This window comes from Dermacentor silvarum, chromosome 1, assembly GCF_013339745.2.
Source record: "Dermacentor silvarum isolate Dsil-2018 chromosome 1, BIME_Dsil_1.4, whole genome shotgun sequence".
NCBI classification, from domain to species: domain Eukaryota; kingdom Metazoa; phylum Arthropoda; class Arachnida; order Ixodida; family Ixodidae; genus Dermacentor; species Dermacentor silvarum.
The window spans coordinates 207285555-207303667 of record NC_051154.1 but is presented as its reverse complement, the minus strand read 5'-3'; the positions used below and the strand labels follow the sequence as shown (position 1 = coordinate 207303667).

The window sequence follows — 18113 nt, the reverse complement described above, 5'->3', positions numbered from 1 at the left end:
AAGGAAGAGAGAACAATAAGCTGCAAAAAAAATGGAGGAAGGAATGGTTTTACCAGTCTCCACTGAGTTCACAGTTTTTTAAGAAATCGAAACTACTGTTCATGTGTATATAGAATTTATTTTTGAATATAGGCAGCTATTGAGAGCTTCGTCAGCTAACTCCAGGCGAAAAAAATAGTACATACAACCACTGGAATATAATTGTTAGCCAACCTGAATGCGGACCGTACATCATTGTCACACCTGCACTAGATGTCTGTGTTCAAGCTGTAGTAGGTGGTGTGGTGTTGAGCAAAGTGAATTGAGACTTGCAGCATTCAATTCTGACACTGTCACTTTTATATGTGATAGACATATTTACATTCACAGCACATAATGTGACCTTTACTGCATCAAAGCAACAATCATTCTTCAGGATAAATCAGATCTCATAATTTCTGAATTTTCTCAGCAATTCATCAGCAGGTTCCTTGCTCCTCCAACTCGACAAAGCATCACTTGAATCATCCACACCTGCAATGCACAAAGACGTATATATTGCACAAGTATCAATAAAAGAAGAAAAAAAAAATGCTACTCTGACATGTTCCCTTTCTACTCTGCACTCCTCTCTCTTTTTTTTATCAGTTAATATACACTGTCTAGGCCCACAATGTTTCCTAAACCCGAAACCAGTAGCATCTACTTTAGGCCTGTAGCATATACCGAAACGGAGAAACTAAAGAAGATGTTTAACCCTTTCTGTGCCAAACTATTATCCCAAATTTTTACAAAAAACAGCCAAATTGGCAAGTGACTTCGCTACAAAACATTTAATCATAAAAGTGACAAATTCACTCCATTATGATGCAATTTTTTATGAAAAACATTGCAGAAATTTTATTAAGTGTTTATTTATTCAAAATCTCGCCCATTATTACAAAACTGAAGCTTAACAGCACTATACCATATACCATGCGATAGGTAAGAAAAGAGAACATGAAATCGAGGTTCGCCTGCAGAGTACATTTGGAAATACTCCAATGGGTCAGCTGTGTCCTCCACATGAAACGTCTAAACTAGAAATGCCAAAAACTGGAAGTGAAGTAGGCATGCAGGGCCACTGTCTTGCGATGTCAAAATTTCTAGAAGCACTGCTCTCAGAACAAGAGCTCAGTGCATCGAGAATTGCTGTCTTCTTCACTTAAAGAGCAGTACGCTTCATCTTTGAAATAGCTCGACTCATTGCTGAAGTCGGCTCTTGTTTTTCGCAAAGAAGCCAAGGAAGCTCGAGATTCCAGCGGCGCCATTTTTAAAGACTCCAGTTACCAACTTGTTTTACTTCCACTGCCAGAATAAACTCGCTCCTGCTTGTGCTGCCCCACGAATGCTGTGCTAACATCTACCAGCACTGAGACGAAACCAGCTCGTCCTTGGCATTGCCAGAAAGTGAAAAGTACCGTCAATGAGCATAGCTCACCCTTGGCCGTTTTTACCAGAAACATGTGAACGAACCTAGCTCGTACAAAACACAAATAGGGTTAAAGATCTGCCACATACACAAGCACGGAGCACTATCTTGTGGCCAGAGGCACAATAAAATGTACCTTGGGTGTGCAGATACAAATCTTTCACTTCACATGCTGGTACTCGTGACACAGAGCAATAACCGAGATGGACTGTCAATAAATGCTCAAGCAAAAGTAGGCTGATACCTTTGCTTTGGCTGTTTTATGTGATGCTATTTAGTATCAGATCTAACTACATTTATGTACTTGGAAGATTATTCTCATGCTTGACAGTCAAATAAGCAGCTCTGTTATATGGTTGGAAAGTTTGTTAATGCACGAAAGTAACCCATGGTCTGTTTACTATACAGGGTGTCCCACGTAACTTTAGCCAAACATTAAAAATATGCAAATGCCACCTAGCTCAACAGAACCAAGGTAATGCTGTTTGCGGTCACTTAGAGATACTCAATTTCTTGCATTCTGGCTAATTAGATAATTAGTCATAATTAATCAACTTCTCAATTATTATAATTAGATGAAAAGTGTCAATGAGAAAATCGTAGAGCACTATGAAAAACTCGCGATACAGCTTTCTGTTGCTCAATGCGTGCAACATAAAAGTTTTTCCGAGCGTGAAAGAAGCCCATGAATGCACGCAAAATTGCCGCGCGACTGGCCGCTCGAGGCACTTTGCGTGTATTCACGGGCTTCTTTCACATTTGGAAAAACACTTTTATGTTGCACGCATTGAGCAACAGAAAGCTGTATCGGGAGTTTTTCGTAGTGCTCTACGATTTTCTCATTGACACTTTTCATCTAATTATAATTATTGAGAAGTTTATTAATTAATTATGACTAATTATCTAATTAGGTGGAATGCAAAAAATAATCCGAGTATCTCTAAGCGACCGCAAACAGCATTACCTTGGTTCTGTTGAGCTAGGTGGCATTTGCATATTTTTAAAGTTTGGCTAAAGTTACGTGGGACACCCTGTATAGTGTATGTACTGTCCTTAAATTTGCTACACACAGTTTTGCTTCTTGTATCATACATAAATTTGCCTCTCGTATCACAATAAGTGTGTACCTTTATTTAATACAGCATGCTATAAAAAATCTCAAGGAAGCATTAGAATGCCATTGCTGCTATGCGGGGACGCAAAGGTCGGCGCTCTCGGCCAGCGCTTTGGGGCCGGTTGTGGATGGCGAGGAGAATAAAGTTGGGCGGTGCGTGCTAGCGGCGCAAGCACGGCACGCGCCAGTCCGTTCTAAAAGCCTGCTAAGCTGGTCTCCTTGTTTTGGCGCTCCGCTGCAACCCCTCGGTTCCCGACACCATCATCACGGGCTGTTAATATAGGCATTTCCTAACTGTACTATTCAATGGTAGTACATCTTATGGTTCACTAGTAACTGCAGAAATGGTTGTACAAATATGTTCACCAGCTTGAAGCTGTTGTTCTTGAGAGTGATTCAGCAAAATTTAGGGAGTTTTTAACATCACTTTTTGTTTGATCCTTTAGACAAAGAACTTTTTGTTCAGACTTCTAACGTTGAAATCCAAGACATCACACAGACACACTGGCACTGGAGTTTCAGCATGAAATTCAATAAATGGAAGTTTAACCTACATTTTCTGTTCTAATAATCTACCTATTGCTATGAAACTGATAAAAAATAAAGTTCTCAACTTTATCACTCTAAACTGATTTAGTTTTTCTCTTTAGTGTCCCTTTAAAGTGAGAATGTTCATACTGCAGCTAAGCTGACAGTACCCATGAACTCAAACTAAATTAGTCCTTGTACCTTTTTGTATATTTCACCAATATATGAAACTCCAACTAATGAAACAAAGTGTTTTAGATCTCTTGATGTTCCATTTAGGTTTACCGTATGTGCAGATTTTTAAAATATGCTCACTAGTCATTATGCACTGTATGGTAACAAAAGTGTTTAAAAGATTCCACAACAGCAAATTTGACAGGAAACAAGATGTGCCTGTTTAAAGATGCCTTTGAAACTTGCCCATAGGTATTAAAAGAAGGCGATTTCGTTCCCTAAACAAAGTAGATTTCCCAAAAAGTGTTTGGTGCAGTGCATTTTGCACAACTGCTGTGGTATGGCAAAATTTTCAACCTAGTATTACAGCACTGGAAAATGCCTATCACCAAGAGGAACTTGTATATACACATGGCAGACTGAGCAGAACATGGCTGCAGCCAGTCTGACAATTTAAATCCGTAGTGCCATACAACACAAAATAGCAAAGAATGCTGCTTACGTGTTTGCTTAGGTGCCTGATGACAGCAATCCATCAGCATTGGCTTCTTAGTCTTTTTGGTAACCCAGTGTAGAGACTGACAAAAAAATTCAAGCAAAACAGTCATTTTAAAGGGTGTAATAGTATCATCTTAAGCATTGTAGCATTCGTGCAATCAACGAAGCACAAAAGTTCAATAAGTATGTTCAACTGCATTGTTTTATACAATTTGTTTTAACAAGTATCTATACCTATACATTTGACTTTTTTTTTAATAGTGGCATTTACATATACTTTTGCCAGGACGACTAGGCAAGTGACCTATGGTACAAAACATTTAATCATAAAAGTGAACAATTCACTCCAACATGAATAGATAATAGCTTGTATGGTACATTGATGACTTCTGTAGGTTCCAACCCATAACTGGATTTAGAAGTTCCAGGTTAAATTGAATGGATGGATGGAAACAACTTTATTAAAAATCCGGTGAAGTTTAACGACCCAGGCTCAGGTCTCCCATGAGGAGACTTCGAGGTTAAATGGAACCACACGAAGCAGTCCACCGAGCTTTATAGCATGCACAGAGTAGAGCAGGCAACCTGTGCATCAGCCATGCCTTTGCAGTGATGCATAAGAGTGAACTTAAGCTGTTAGCCATGTGAAGATTTACCTAGTCTTAGTCATGTTCTTACTATTTTTATCCATCTTGCTAAGAGGGACGAAGTGAGGAGTGATATCCAGGTGGAACTTGCACACAGTTTTTCTATTATTACTGTTGTATACTTGCTTGCATGTTTCAGTAAACACTCAGTAGTGGTCAGCACAAGTGTCCTGTCTTCCATCTTTACTTTGTCTTTCATTCTATGTGCCTTTTCCAAAATGAACCAGGACCAACTCTCCTAGCTCGCTATTATTCTGTAGTCCTTCCTGAAATAGGGGGCTTACTGACTAAGGGGCACCACAACAGACCATAGTTGGAGATCGGCACTTAAAAGAGATAGACATGCCAGCGAATCCAGTGGTGCTTTTGCAGCGACTTAGAGCACGGATGCCAGCCTTCTTTTTTCAGCGTTTAGTCCAGGTTCATTTGTACTGCTAAAAAGCACCACTCTAGTTCCTGCTTTAAATATCCTCTGGGCTCACTCCACTTGCTTGCTTGCTGTAACCCACAGAGTTTCCCACAAAAATCACTACAGGGAACTGTGGCGCTGCAATCATTCAGCTACCACGGGAATGACGGTTAGTCCATGGATTTGTCTAATCTTTGTGCTTGTGGTTTCAATCATTCGTGTGACATAATTTATTATGCATCATTTTTCTAAATTTTCAAGTATACTCATAGTTTTCTAAACGCAGCAAGGCAATTAGTCTCTGCGCATATGAATGATAAGTAAGAATACTAGTTGCATTTACAATGCAATATATTGTTCAAAATGATCAATTCATTGCAAAGTCAAAAGGCGGTTTGAAGCCAGAAGTTGAGGCAAATTCATGTACTGGCCATCATTCCTATGCTAGATGATCTGCCATACTTGCAGCTGCTGTAGACATTAGCACCAGAGTTCCGGAACTCCAGTGGTTTTTGTAGGAAACTCTGTGCTGTAACAATGGCAATAGTGCCACCAACTTTAGTGGAAACAGGCTACAATAAACAGGCAAGCATGATATGCATGTTTCCTCTACATGTATGCTGCGAGTGCTTGATATTGGCTGCGATATTTAAAAAATTAAATTGTGGGCCAAAACCATGACATGACCATGAGGCACGCTGTAGAAGGGGACACCAGATTAATTTCGACCACCTGAGGTTCTTTAACGTGCACCCAATGCACGGTACATGGGTGTCTGCGTTTCGCCCCCATCGAAATGCGGCCGCTGCAGCCAGGATTTGATCCCCCACCCTCGAGCTTAGCAGCACAATGCCATAGCCACTATGCCTTCAGAGGGGATGACTGGTGAAATGGGTAACAGCATATGCCAAAATTCCGGATCGGGGGAACTTGTGTGTATGCTGAAATCTTGCAGATGAATAACTGCAAGGCACACGACACCTTTTACATGGTCATCACATAGCAATAAAAACTGATTTGAATTATAATCAGCACCACCTCAAAAAACACTGGAAGGCCCTACCCTTTTAAGTTCGACGATGAATGCACACAATGATTACTGTGACGGCACATGTAACACCAAGAATAGATTAAGAACCAGACCTTAGCCTTACAAAGGGTGGTACACCTACTGTAATGAATTAGTCTTCGAACAGCAATCTCTAAAGTGGTACGAAAGTCTTCTCACATAATTTTAGAACGAGCTGGTGCACCTTCTCACCTCCTTCTTTAACCTTACATGGTACAACATGTCCACCACAAAATGAGTAAGTAAAATTCTTTCATGAATAACATGAGAAGAGGCAATTCATTCATCACTTTTCATTCCTCTTTTCTTTAGATTAGTATTACAGATTTAGAGCTTTGCAGCTACTGAAGGCAATTTACATGGGATGAATGAACAAAATATATGTGCAAGTAATAGTCAGTTTAGGAGCATAACTAAGAGCTTTTATTTATTTATTGCGAGACAAGGTTTAGGCAGTCAGACTCTCCTTTTATTCTCTCGAGCGAGAGCCCCACTACCAGGCCCCAAAACCGTGATGTATGTACAGATGAGAATATGAAACGTATGAATAATGCTTCACACTAATTTCCCCGCGCGCGCAAGCGGCCAGCCAGGCTGCGACTTAGCCAGGAGGGAGGCGCCGAACGAATCGTTTGAGACGGGGAAATGTGAACGATCTCCGAACCACGATAACGATGGTCGGAAGAAACCTCGATGGGAGTAACGCGATAGTTCACTGGGGATGTTTGTTCATTAATAATGTAGGGGCCAAGAAAGCACGATTCAAACTTCTCACACAAGCCGGGTGTACGAATGGGCGTCCAAAGGAGCACTTCATCTCCAGGACGAAAGGAGACGTCTCGACGAGAGATGTCGTAACGTTGCTTGCGGTCTAGTTGACTAACTTCTGTGTTGAAGCGAGCACGGTCACGACATTCGTTAAGCCGCGAGACGAACTGTTCTGGTATACTGGCCGAGGTGTTAATTGGGGCAGTTAACAAAGCGGCGTCGATGGTGAATGTCGGCGAACGGCCGTAGAAAGGTGAGTACCCTGTAGTTCATTGGATAGCAGTGTTGTGAGCAAACGTCACAAAAGGTAAAAGTTTGTCCCAGTTATTGTGGCTTGGCCCGATATACATTGATATCATATCTGTTAGCGTGCGATGAAATCGCTCTGTTAAGCCATTTGTTTGAGGGTGGTATGCGGATGTCGTCTTATGAATTGTGCCACAAGCTCTGAGTACTTCTTCGATCATTTGTGACATGAAAGTCTTGCCGCGATCACTGAACAGTACACGAGGTGCACCATGACGCAGCACAATGGCATCCAGAAAGAAGCCGGCAACGTCTAAGGCCGAACTAGAGCGTAGAGGTGCGGTCTCTGCGTACCGTGTGAGGTGGTCGACAGCTGTCACGATCCATCGATGACCTGCTGGCGTTATGGGCAGAGGTTCGACCAGGTCAATTCCAACGATGGCAAAAGGTGTCTCGGGACATGGGATGGGCTGTAAAAGGCCAGCAGGAGGTGAAGTCGGTCGTTTCCGCCGTTGACACTGGACGCAAGAAGCGACGTACTTGGCCACAAAGGTAGACATGCCTGGCCAAAGGAAACGGCTCCTAACGCGGTGGTACGTTTTGTGGAAACCCAAGTGGCCAGCAGATGGGTTGTCGTGAAAGGCTCAAGGATTTGTGTGCGCATCGAACGTGGAACAACAGGCACCCAGCGGTGGCCGTCGATGGTGTAAATGTAGCAGTGCAGCACATTGTTGTCGAGGTTAAATAGTCGCAGTTGTCGACGTAATTGGGCATTTGGTGCAGAAATAGTACCGCACAATCGTTGGATAATGCTGCTGCAGTAGGGATCAGAACGTGTCAGTAACCGCTAGAGGTAATGACGTAAGTGGAGACTTAGTCTCATTATCAAGTGGCGAGCAATGGAGAGACGTGCTTGAAGATAATAGTGGCAGGGGGCAGCGAGACAAAGCGTCGGCATCTTGATGCTTTTTCCCAGACTTGTAGACAACGTCAAAATCGTACTCTTGTAATCAGACCACCCAGCGACCAAGGCGTCCAGACAAGTTTTTCATTGACGACAACCAGCATAAGGCATGGTGGTCGGTTATGACTGTTAAGTGGCGTCCATAAAGATATGGTCAAAACATTTATATGGCCCAAACTACTGCGAGGCATTCCTGCTCTGTTATCGAGTAGTTCTTTTCGGCAGCCGTTAATGCGCGACTGGCATAAGCAACGACTCTCTCGTGTAGTGGTATCACGCTGTAGAAGGACAGCACCGATCCCATGGCCACTAGCGTCGGTGTGCAAACAAGTTGGTGCATTCTCATCGAAGTGACACAGGACGGGGTCGGATGTCAAGGCTTGCTTGAGGGCTTGGAAAGAAAGCTCGCAGTCGTCTGTCCAAGTGAGAGCAGTGCCCGACGTCAGCAACTTGTGCAGCGGCGACGCCATGGCAGCAAAATGACTGATGAAGCAGCGGAAGTAGGATGCCAGGCCCAAGAAGCTTCTTAATTGTTTTTGATTTTCGGGGCGAGGGAAGCGAAGCACGGCAGCAACCTTGTCGGGATCTGGTCGAACGCTATCTTTACTGATAAGGTGCCCCAACACTTTGATGTTCTTTCGGGCAAAATGGCATTTTTTTTTGTGTTGAGTTCGAGTCCAGCGTTGGAAATGCATGTGAAAACTTCGTCCAAACGCTCAAGGTGCTGACGAAAAGTTGTAGAAAAAATAACAATGTCGTCTAAATAACACAGACAGGTCTTCCACTTAAGGCCGCGTAAAACTGTGTCGATCATGTGTTCAAATGTTGCAGGAGCATTACATAAACCGAAGGGCATCACGTTGAACTCATAAAGTCCATCCGGTGTTGCAAAGGCTGTCTTGTCCTTGTCCGCTTCGTGCATGGGTATTTGCCAGTACCCGGATCGAAGGTCGAGACTTGAGAAATATTCAGCGCCCTGGAGGGAGTCAATGGCATCGTCGATTCTTGGCATCGGATATACGTCTTTGCGCGTGATCTTATTAAGTGCTCGATAATCGACGCAAAATCAACAGAGCCGTCTGTCTTGCGGACCAACACAACAGGAGACGACCAAGAACTGGATGATGGCCGAATGATGTCTCTTTTAAGCATGTCGTCAACGTTGTCCGCAATGATTTTCCGTTCTGTGGAAGACACGCGATACGGGTGGCGGCGTACAATAGAACTGCCTTCGGTTTCAATGCGATGCACTGCGACAGAAGTGCGCCCCAAAAGCTTGGAGCACTACAAGAGCATTAAATGCCAGCGTCCTAATACCCTTGAGCAGGTGGCGTACACGGTCACTCTCTGGCATCGAGGTGTTCACGCAGCGGCAGAGGGTGAGCACGTCCTCTATGTACAAAGTGTATGACTCGCACGAGCGCTGGACACGCTCAGCAAGCTTCTTGGCAATATCGGAGCGGACAGAAGAGTTCGCGAAAATCTGGCGTAGGTGGTGTTTAAACGTGGTCCAGTTAACGAAATCGAGCTCATGGTTATAAAACCAAGTTCTTGCGACGCCGGTGAGGTAGAAGGCGACCGTGCCTAAGTTTTTCAGATTCGTTCCAGTGGTTAAAGTCACTCACGCGCTCGTATAGCTCCAACCAGTCTTCAACGTCTTCACCGGGAAGTCCAGCAAACACCGTTGGATCCTACTGAGGGGTGGTGACCGTCCAAGCAGGGGTTCCCGCCGGAGCAGGCAAGGTGGATGTCGCGGTAGTGGCCTGCTGGTCTTGAGACAAGGTCGAGTCCAGTTGGTAGAGGCGGCGACCCGAGCGGAGCTCCAGGGATATAGCGTAAGTGAAGCTGGAGAGAGACCAGCAACGAGAGGACGAAGGAACCGGACAGCACACTCCACCACTTGCGAGACAAGGTTTAGGCAGTCACTCTCTCCTTTTATTCTCTCGAGCGAGAGCCCCACTACCAGGCCACAAAACCGTGATGATGAGTATGTACAGATGAGAATATGAAACGTATGAATAATGCTCACAATATACATATATATATGTATATATATATATACTAGATGGTGTTTTAGTTAAACATTAAAATAATTTTTAAAAATCGCCTGTGGCATTTAGCACAAACCTAGTTATTGAGCTGGTATACTCGAAGTGTACATTACTTACACTGGATATCAGTACGAATAGCTGACTAATTAACAAAATTTCACTAATTAGCTTTTCAACGAATTACTTTAGCACACATATTGCAATACACGAATTGAAGCTAGTGATTTCACAAGGCACATCTATTTGTAATGAGTTTTGAAACTAGCACCAGTTTTGAGATAAGCGCTGTCAATCTTGCCGCAAAAATGCACTGTTGTTCCACTTACTTTTTAATAAAATGCCTTTTTATGGACTGAAGCTCTAAAGTTACTGGAACCACCATCGATTTTGTCGCAGTCTCAAACTTTGGAAACACATATCTCAAAACCGGTGTTATCTTTATAACTCGTTCCAAGTGGATATGACTTTAAAGGTCACTGGCTAAAATTTGTAAATTGCAATATGTGGTGTGAAATAAGTAGTTTAAAAGTTAATTAGGGAAAATGTGTTAATTATTCAAATATTCTCTTTTATTATTTTGTGCAAATAATGTCTGCTTCTGAGAGTAGCCAAGGAATAGAATTGTGGTACATGTCACAGGTGATATTTAAAAATTCTGTTAACGATAAAATAAAACACCCTGTATATACCAGGTGTTTCTACGACGAAACACCAAAGCGCGCTGCAACAGCGACGAGCATGGAGCCGCAGCATACTGGCTGCCTGCTGCTGGGTGACGTAAGCAGAACGTCGCCTTGAGGGGCACAGCTTTGCGCTTGGTGCAGCCTCCCAGTTTCAGTTTCGCGCACTCTGATAGCTGAAATTCACCGTGCCACAGTTCCGTGGGTAATGGCAAATTTTCCACATCCAGAAGTTGATATGACTTGTACAGATAGCTTGCTTCAATTTCCAAATTACGATGAGCCCGCTGAAACTGATAGTTTAAAACTTAATTCATGGATTTTTGTTAACTTGCTACTAATTACTACGTATCACCCATCACTCCGTGGTCACCACCACTGATAGCATGCCTCCGAAGGAACTGCCTATTTACTTCAGAATGGCTATTTTTAAATATTACTTCGTAGTCTACGTAGAAATACCCGGTATATTCAAACAGCTTGCCCTGCAGCACATGTAGGTATTAAAATGAAAGCATGAAAGCCCTCCTCATGTAAAAACTGTAGTTGACAAGCTGTTAATGTTTTCTGGAAGTTGTACATCTTTTGACAAATGTGCAATACAGAAAGGTAGCAAAAGGAACATGTCAACAGTGCTGATTATTTTGCAGTGGTTGAACAGCAAAAATGCACAGTAGAGAAGACCATGACTAATCTTGCTAATGACAAAACTACTTGTTTCTTTCATCTCACCATAAAATGTAGAGGTTACGAATTGAAATGCGTATTGATAGCTTTCACGTGACATAACGCACCCACCTTATCACCGTGTTGGGGCACAAACATGGCGACTACAAACACTTCAGTCCAATCCATCTGATTGAAAGCTTTCACGTGACGTTACGGACCCAGCTTATCATCGTGAGGGGCACCAACATGGCGGCTACAATGACATCAGTGCAAGCCATCTATATATTTAAAAAACACTAAATCGATAATTCAAGAAAATGGGGGGTCACCCATTTTAGATAAAACTGTCAAGGGCTGCACAGTCACTTTTGTCAGAAAATTGCTAACGAAGTTTGTTAAACACAACTTTTTCCACACTATGTGGCAAGTGGAAGTAGTAAGTAAACACAACATTCCAGTCATAGAGATAAGCCAATAAGGTAGTCACCAATATAGACAATAGACAATAACATACCGTAACATTAAGGTTGACATACTGCTGAAATGGCATGCTGAGGCCCGACTTTCTCCACTTGTCATATTTTTTCCGCTTTTCAGGGTCTAACAGGACATCACGTGCTTCTTGAATGTTCTGGAATTGCTGGGCTGGTTGCAAAGAGACAGAGGTGCACTTTCACTGAACCACCAGCTACAAATACAGTTGAACCTTAATTTAATAAAATACTACTAAGACCAATTTTTTATTTTATTTTTTTTAGAATTCATTTCTAAAGGTTATAAAAAAATTTTTATTAGAAAGCTTTCATGCAAGACTGCACGTCTTTTCTCATAAAGGCTTAGCAAACGAATTTTGCTGTACAGTTTCAGTTTGGGAAAGGGAAAAATTGTCATCCACCCTACTTTAGTAAGAAGCTACAAAGGAAGCGAATACGGGTTCAAAATGAAAGCTTCGCAGTTGAAGAAAAATTCATCATGGTCCTGGATTTTTTCTATTTTTCTTCAACTGCAAAGCTTTCTAAGAAACCCTTATGGGTTTCCTTTGTAGCTTCATGCTACAGTCAGGTGGATGATAATTCTTCCCTTTCATGAACTAATTTCCCCACCCTGCAGGCTTCCGAAAAAATGATTTGCCAGTTTCAGTTCAACAAAACCTTTGCACACTGCATTTTGACAGTATGTTCATGAAGGACCCATTTGGAAGCAGCGAGTAAAACACTTAACCGTCGCATTTGCTAGCCTGGCACCTTCTAAGTACCTGCAGTCGGCACATTACATTCGTGTTTGCAGGGACAATAACAAGCAAAATATAACGAGTGAGCTCCTGTGAGAACAGTGATGGGGAGCCAAATTTAGCTGAGCTCGCCTGTCTGACCAACTTTCATGGCCAATGAACTGTAACTGAAGTTTAACAACATATGCAATTCATGGTGCACTGGCATTGGCATGGTGAAGTTTTCATGAAAACTGGCATTTTTCAGCACTTTTGCATATTTGTGTATAAGCTAGAAGATGCACGAGTGGCAAACCAGTGCACCACGATGTGCACAATCTGCATTAAGGCTATGCTAAGTGCTCTTTTAGGCTTGGCATTACCCTTGAAGTAACTAAAACTGGGAAAAAACAGCACATAGGATTGGACAAGGCTTAGGAAGGCAGACACGAGGGTGCAAAGATAAGCAGAGCAATAAAAAGTGTATTGAAGTTTACAAGGTCAAACATAGTGCTGTAAATTTAGAGTGGAATGAAAGGATGTCCTTTGTAAACTATGTCCTGTTCTTCACAGTACTGAGCTTGTCTTCCTAAGCTTTGTGGCATACCTCTAATGCTGTGTTTATTTTCCTAAATTTCATCCTGCCCTTTCCACTACTGTTCTTGTTTCAGTAATGCACCAACTTGCCAACTTCACCACATATCTGCAGAATAACTAGTAGTTTTGGTATTTCTCACTTTTTCTGCAGGGGGGGGGGGGGGGGGGATTAATTAGCACAGCAGTCGCAAGATCAAATTCCCTGAGTGCTCAGTGATTGTCTTGAAGATTAATTGTACCTCACCATGGCATTAACATGGTGGAGGCCTCATGCCCACATGGCAGCATCAGCAGTGCTGTTTGGATTGTTCTCGATCACTACAACGGAGCCAGCGACGTCAACCATTGGGACGACACACACAAATTTTGGTATGTCGCTTTTTACCTAACCGAAGTTGCGAAGACATGGTTTTTTAACCACGAAAGTGACTTTTCAGACTGGCCATCATTCACCCAGCAATTTTGCCAGATATTCGGCATGTCCTCTGGACGCTCTGAAGTCGTGAAACAGAGGCTGGCAAGGCGCATACAAGAACAGGACGAGTCCTATACATCCTACATTGAAGACGTCCTCGCTCTCTGCCGCTGCGCACAGAGTGACATGGCGGAAGCTGACCACGTTCGCCACATACTGAAGGGTATGAACACAGTCGCCTTCAATGCTCTCGTCACTCAGAGCCCAAACAGCGTTGGTGATATCACAGCATGCCAACGTCTTCACATGCTCCAGTCCATGCGCCTGCCACGCACCTCTTGCGACACTCGTCTCAACGGTGATGTTGAGTTGCGAGCGCTGATACATACTCCCATCAGGGAGGAACTTCACGCACATCTTTCTGGACCTGCGACGCTTGCAACCGTTCGCCCCGCTCCTTCTGGACTGCGTGACATCATCAAGGACGAACTGGCGTCGATGACAAACGCCCAAATAGACAAGTCTACTGGACCATTTCATCCGCCAAGGTATGTCGAAATTGCCTCCCGACCTCCCTCGACCGTTCAGTCTCCACCTGCCGAAGCTTACTGCGACCCCCTAGCTTCGCTGGCAGCCATACTACTCTCCATGGCGGTCGTCGCGCCCTGTTTGTTTCTACTGCGATATTCGCGGCCACATTTCTCGCTACTGCCGTCGGCGTCAGCAAGATGAAAGGCGGGGCGATGCTACCTTTGAGCGAGACAGTGCACCTAGGTTTGACTCCTATGTTGCCGGGCGTCACCCAGGTGAAAGGCGAGGCTACGCCACCAGGGTTAGATTCCTACGTTCCCGGACCGTACACAACCTCTTCTGGCCGCTCTCCTTCACCTTCCGAGGACGTGGCTCGAGCATTTCGCTCGCCCCGGCGTCGCTCTCCTTCACCTTACCCCCGTTCCTCATCGCCCTTGCGTGCTGCTTCCCATGTTGTGGACACCCGTTCGGAAAACTAGAGACTGCAGTTTTTGGAGGAGAAACTGCATTGTATCGGACTGTCCTAATTCCTCCTGCTCGCCCCGTCAATTTGCTCTCGGTTTGTGTGGAAGGTGTTTCTGTCGACGCCCTTGTAGATACTGGAGCCGCTATTTCTGTTATACATCATGAACTGTGCTTCCGTCTGCGAAAAGTGCAAATGCCGTATGTTCGGCCGGTCCTATGTGGTGCCAATGACTGTTCCCATCTTTCCTACCGGACAGTGCACAGCTCGCGTTCTGATAGACGGTATTCATCATCATGTGCAACTTGCAGTGCTTTCGACATGCGCTCATCAGATGGTATTAGGATGGGACTTCTTGTCCGCTGCTTCTGCACTAATTTCGTGCGGCGACCCAAGGATTCACATCAGCGACACAGAGACTTATCCCGTTTTCGATTCCGCATGTCCCAACCTCATTGCAGCAGCGGATTTTATTATCCCACCAGACGAAGAACGTAGTCTTACCATTGAGTCAACAGACATTGTCGACGGAGACGCATTGGTTGTACCTTCTCAGCACTGCATTTCTCAAGGACTCGCCATCGCTTCTTGCTTGGTCTGGTTCTCGAAGTGGCTATGCCAGCCTCACAGCCTTTAATACGACTCCTGAGCCACTCCTACTGCCGAAAGGGTCTACTGTCGCGAAGCTCACCGACGCTGTGCCGGTATGTGTCGTCAGTGTTTCACCTGCCATGTCTTCCGCGCATTGTACGCCCACAGAAGGCCACACTAGTGCTATTAAGACCACCCTGAGTGCTGATCTCAATCCGGCCCAAACCTATGCACTCCTCACCATTTTAATGAAGCATGAAGCTTGTTTTGACGTTTCTTTGCGAGGCCTGGGTCAGACCACTGTAACTACTCATCGAATTGAAACAGACGGTTCTCGCATCATTCGCCGTCGCCCGTATCGTGTGTCACCTTCGGAGCTAAAAGTTATAGAACAAGAGAACGACATGCTGACACGCAACATTATAAGGCCTTCAGCAAGCCCTTGGTCTTCTCCTGTTGTGCTTGTTAAAAAAAAAAGGATGGTTCTGTGCGCTTTTGAATCGATTATAGGGCACTAAACAAAATTACCCATAAGGATGTTTATCCAATGCCTCGTATCGATGATGCTTTGGATACCTTACAAGGTGCCGAGTATTTCTCGAACCTCGACTTGCGCTCCGGATATTGGCAAATTGCAATGCATGAGCCGGATAAAGAAAAGACTGCAGTTTGCTACACCTGATGGCCTTTTCGAGTTCAACGTGATGCCTTTTGGACAGTGCAATGCACCAGCTACGTTTGAACGCATGATAGATACAGTACTCTGTGGCTTAAAATGAAAGACCTGCCTTTGTTACTTGGACGACATTGTCATCTTTTCATCGAGTTTCTCCCAGCACCTACAACGTCTAGACCAAGTTCTCGCATGTCTAGCAAAGGCTGGTCTCCAACTCAATACTAAAAAGTGTCGCTTTGCAAGCTGAAGCATTAAAGTATTGGGCCACGTTGTCAGTAAGCATGGCATCCAGCCTGATCCCGATAAAATAACTGCAGTGCTGCAATTTCCGCCACCAACCAAACTTAAAGAACTCCGCAGCTTTCTAGGACTAGCGTCCTACTTCCGCCGCTTTGTCCGTGACTTCGCCACCATCACCGCTCCTCTACACAAACTTCCGACTTCGAGCGCGTCCTTTGTGTAGTCGGACGACTGTGAAGCCGCCTTCCAGACCCTCAAACGATTTCTCACGTCAGGGCCCATGCTCCATCATTTCGATGCAACCGCCCCTACTATTCTACACACTCACAGGTTGCAGTGTTTGGTTTCAAGACTGGCTTGGTGATTCAGTCACAGAACCACGTACCAGCAGACATGCTCTTATCAAGTGATAGCAAACAAAATTGAAATGTAAATAAAGCACACTATGGTGCACACTGTATTTTCATTGCACTACACAAAATTTTACGAACATATTCTGCAGGCACATCATTTGCCTCCAGATAATAAATGTGTACCTGCTTCTGGGTCACCTGGGTTCTTGTCTGGGTGGAATTTAAGTGCTTTTACCTTGTACTCACAGAGGAGTTGTTCATCCTGCAATGAGGTCAAAATACTCTGAATTAGGTCGAGTCCTGATCAATGTAAAAAATTTTGCACACCCTCTACATTCAAGCAAAGCTATTATATTGTTTTACTTGTCTCTTACAAATACAATTTCTTTTATGGCTGTTGTGGATGCCTAAATTTACAAAGCATGACAAATGAGATAGGGGTAAATTTATTACCAGCAAATTTAAATGTTTGTCTGTTTTCACAAGATTGCAAAAGCAGATGGGGGTACCACCGTGGACATGGGGTGAAGCATTCAATCATCTCATATAAGTTGCCATATGCATATTTTTCTTTTTCTTTTTTTTTCTAACCTAGCCCAAGTTATATGCAGTTTCAGTTCACTACAATAAATTATTATACTCACAATAAATGCATGAACTTGTACATATGTGTGTACGTGTGTGTGTACGTGTGTGTGTGTGTGTGTACGTGTGTGTGTGTCAGTCAATGCATCCGGACGTGAACTGGTAGATGTGGATCGGCAAGTAGACACTGTCCGAAATAAATTGCACATGAACGTCGTAGCTTTTATTAATGCAGTACGAGGTCACGAAGGCCAGAGTCATAAATACGTACGTCCATTTCACACCTCTTTTCGTTGTTCCAGGGCAACATACCCTCGTGTCGTTTACGTGCCGATTTTTTAAATACATGCTGGCACATTTCGCGCATCGCTTTTCCGCTCATGATCTGTCTGTTCAAGAGTCGGCTGTGCACGCTCACATTTTAAATTTTCTTGCGATGCTCTTTAGCCCGTAGGACAATAAAAACAAAAAATGTGATAAATTATAGAGTTGGCGCGCATGCGACCGCCGCCTTCAAGCGCAAGCAGCAGTTCGAGCAGACATATGAGCTAGATAAAGCGAAAGGAGAGATGCTAAAGAAGTTTCCATCAACCACTTGTTGATATCTCTCGACGACCTTGCGCGCGCCTTATCGATTGAAAGCCGTAGACTGTCTTTGCAGATGCACCAGTACTACGTACCAGTATAGTGTGGACTCTAAGGTCGATAGAGGTACTTAATCGCCACAGAATGATGGCACAATAGCGCAAATGTTTAGAGAAATGCCGGGAGACAACGTACCGAAGAGAGTTCGTCGCATCCAAGTACCTCGTAGTAGTCGGGCTGCGCTTTGCAACTGCCCTTCATAACATTTTCTAAAAGGGATTCCATAAGCACAAAATAGATTTACTTTTATCCCCTGATCCGAGGCAGATAAGCTCACAGAACTTGAGTAACCTGTCTGTACTTTTCACAACATACAATTTCGCATCGCAGGTTTCGCTGCGCGGTTGTTGCGCAACTGTGCACTGCTTATCTAGGGAACTAGGGATGGCAAACGAAAGTATTTCATTCGTATTTCCCTAGCATTTCCCTCTTCAATTTTTCCTCTCTCTCTCTCTCTCTCTCTCTCTCGTTAGCTTATCTTTCGTTTGGTGAAGTGCGGAAACGGCGGAAACCACCGAGCCAACCGAGCTATCAGAAAGA

The 18113-nt window shown here is 44.0% G+C and overlaps 1 protein-coding gene across 1 annotated transcript; it reads right to left on the bottom strand.

The window, feature by feature from the left end:
- Positions 1-336: 336 nt before the first annotated feature.
- LOC119436696 (dnaJ homolog subfamily C member 12-like) lies at positions 337-17945 on the bottom strand. The gene is made up of 5 exons (XM_037703659.2): positions 17709-17945; positions 16527-16605; positions 11782-11912; positions 3769-3844; positions 337-513 (listed from the first exon to the last, which is right to left on the bottom strand). Exons 1-5 carry the CDS (start codon positions 17796-17798, stop codon positions 422-424), a joined length of 468 nt encoding a protein of 155 aa, XP_037559587.1. The 5' UTR covers positions 17799-17945; the 3' UTR covers positions 337-421.
- Between the last annotated feature and the right edge of the window lie 168 nt (positions 17946-18113).

Excerpts from the sequence above, each read along its gene's own strand:
- LOC119436696 (XM_037703659.2), bottom strand. The coding sequence starts at position 17,798 with ATGGAATCCCTTTTAGAAAATGTTATGAAGGGCAGTTGCAAAGCGCAG. Across the intron at positions 3,845-11,781 it reads ATGTCAACCTTAATGTTACG|TCTCTACACTGGGTTACCAA; the intron begins GTATGTTATTGT and ends TTTTTTTGTCAG. Across the intron at positions 514-3,768 it reads TCAGGCACCTAAGCAAACAC|GTGTGGATGATTCAAGTGAT; the intron begins GTAAGCAGCATT and ends TGTGCATTGCAG.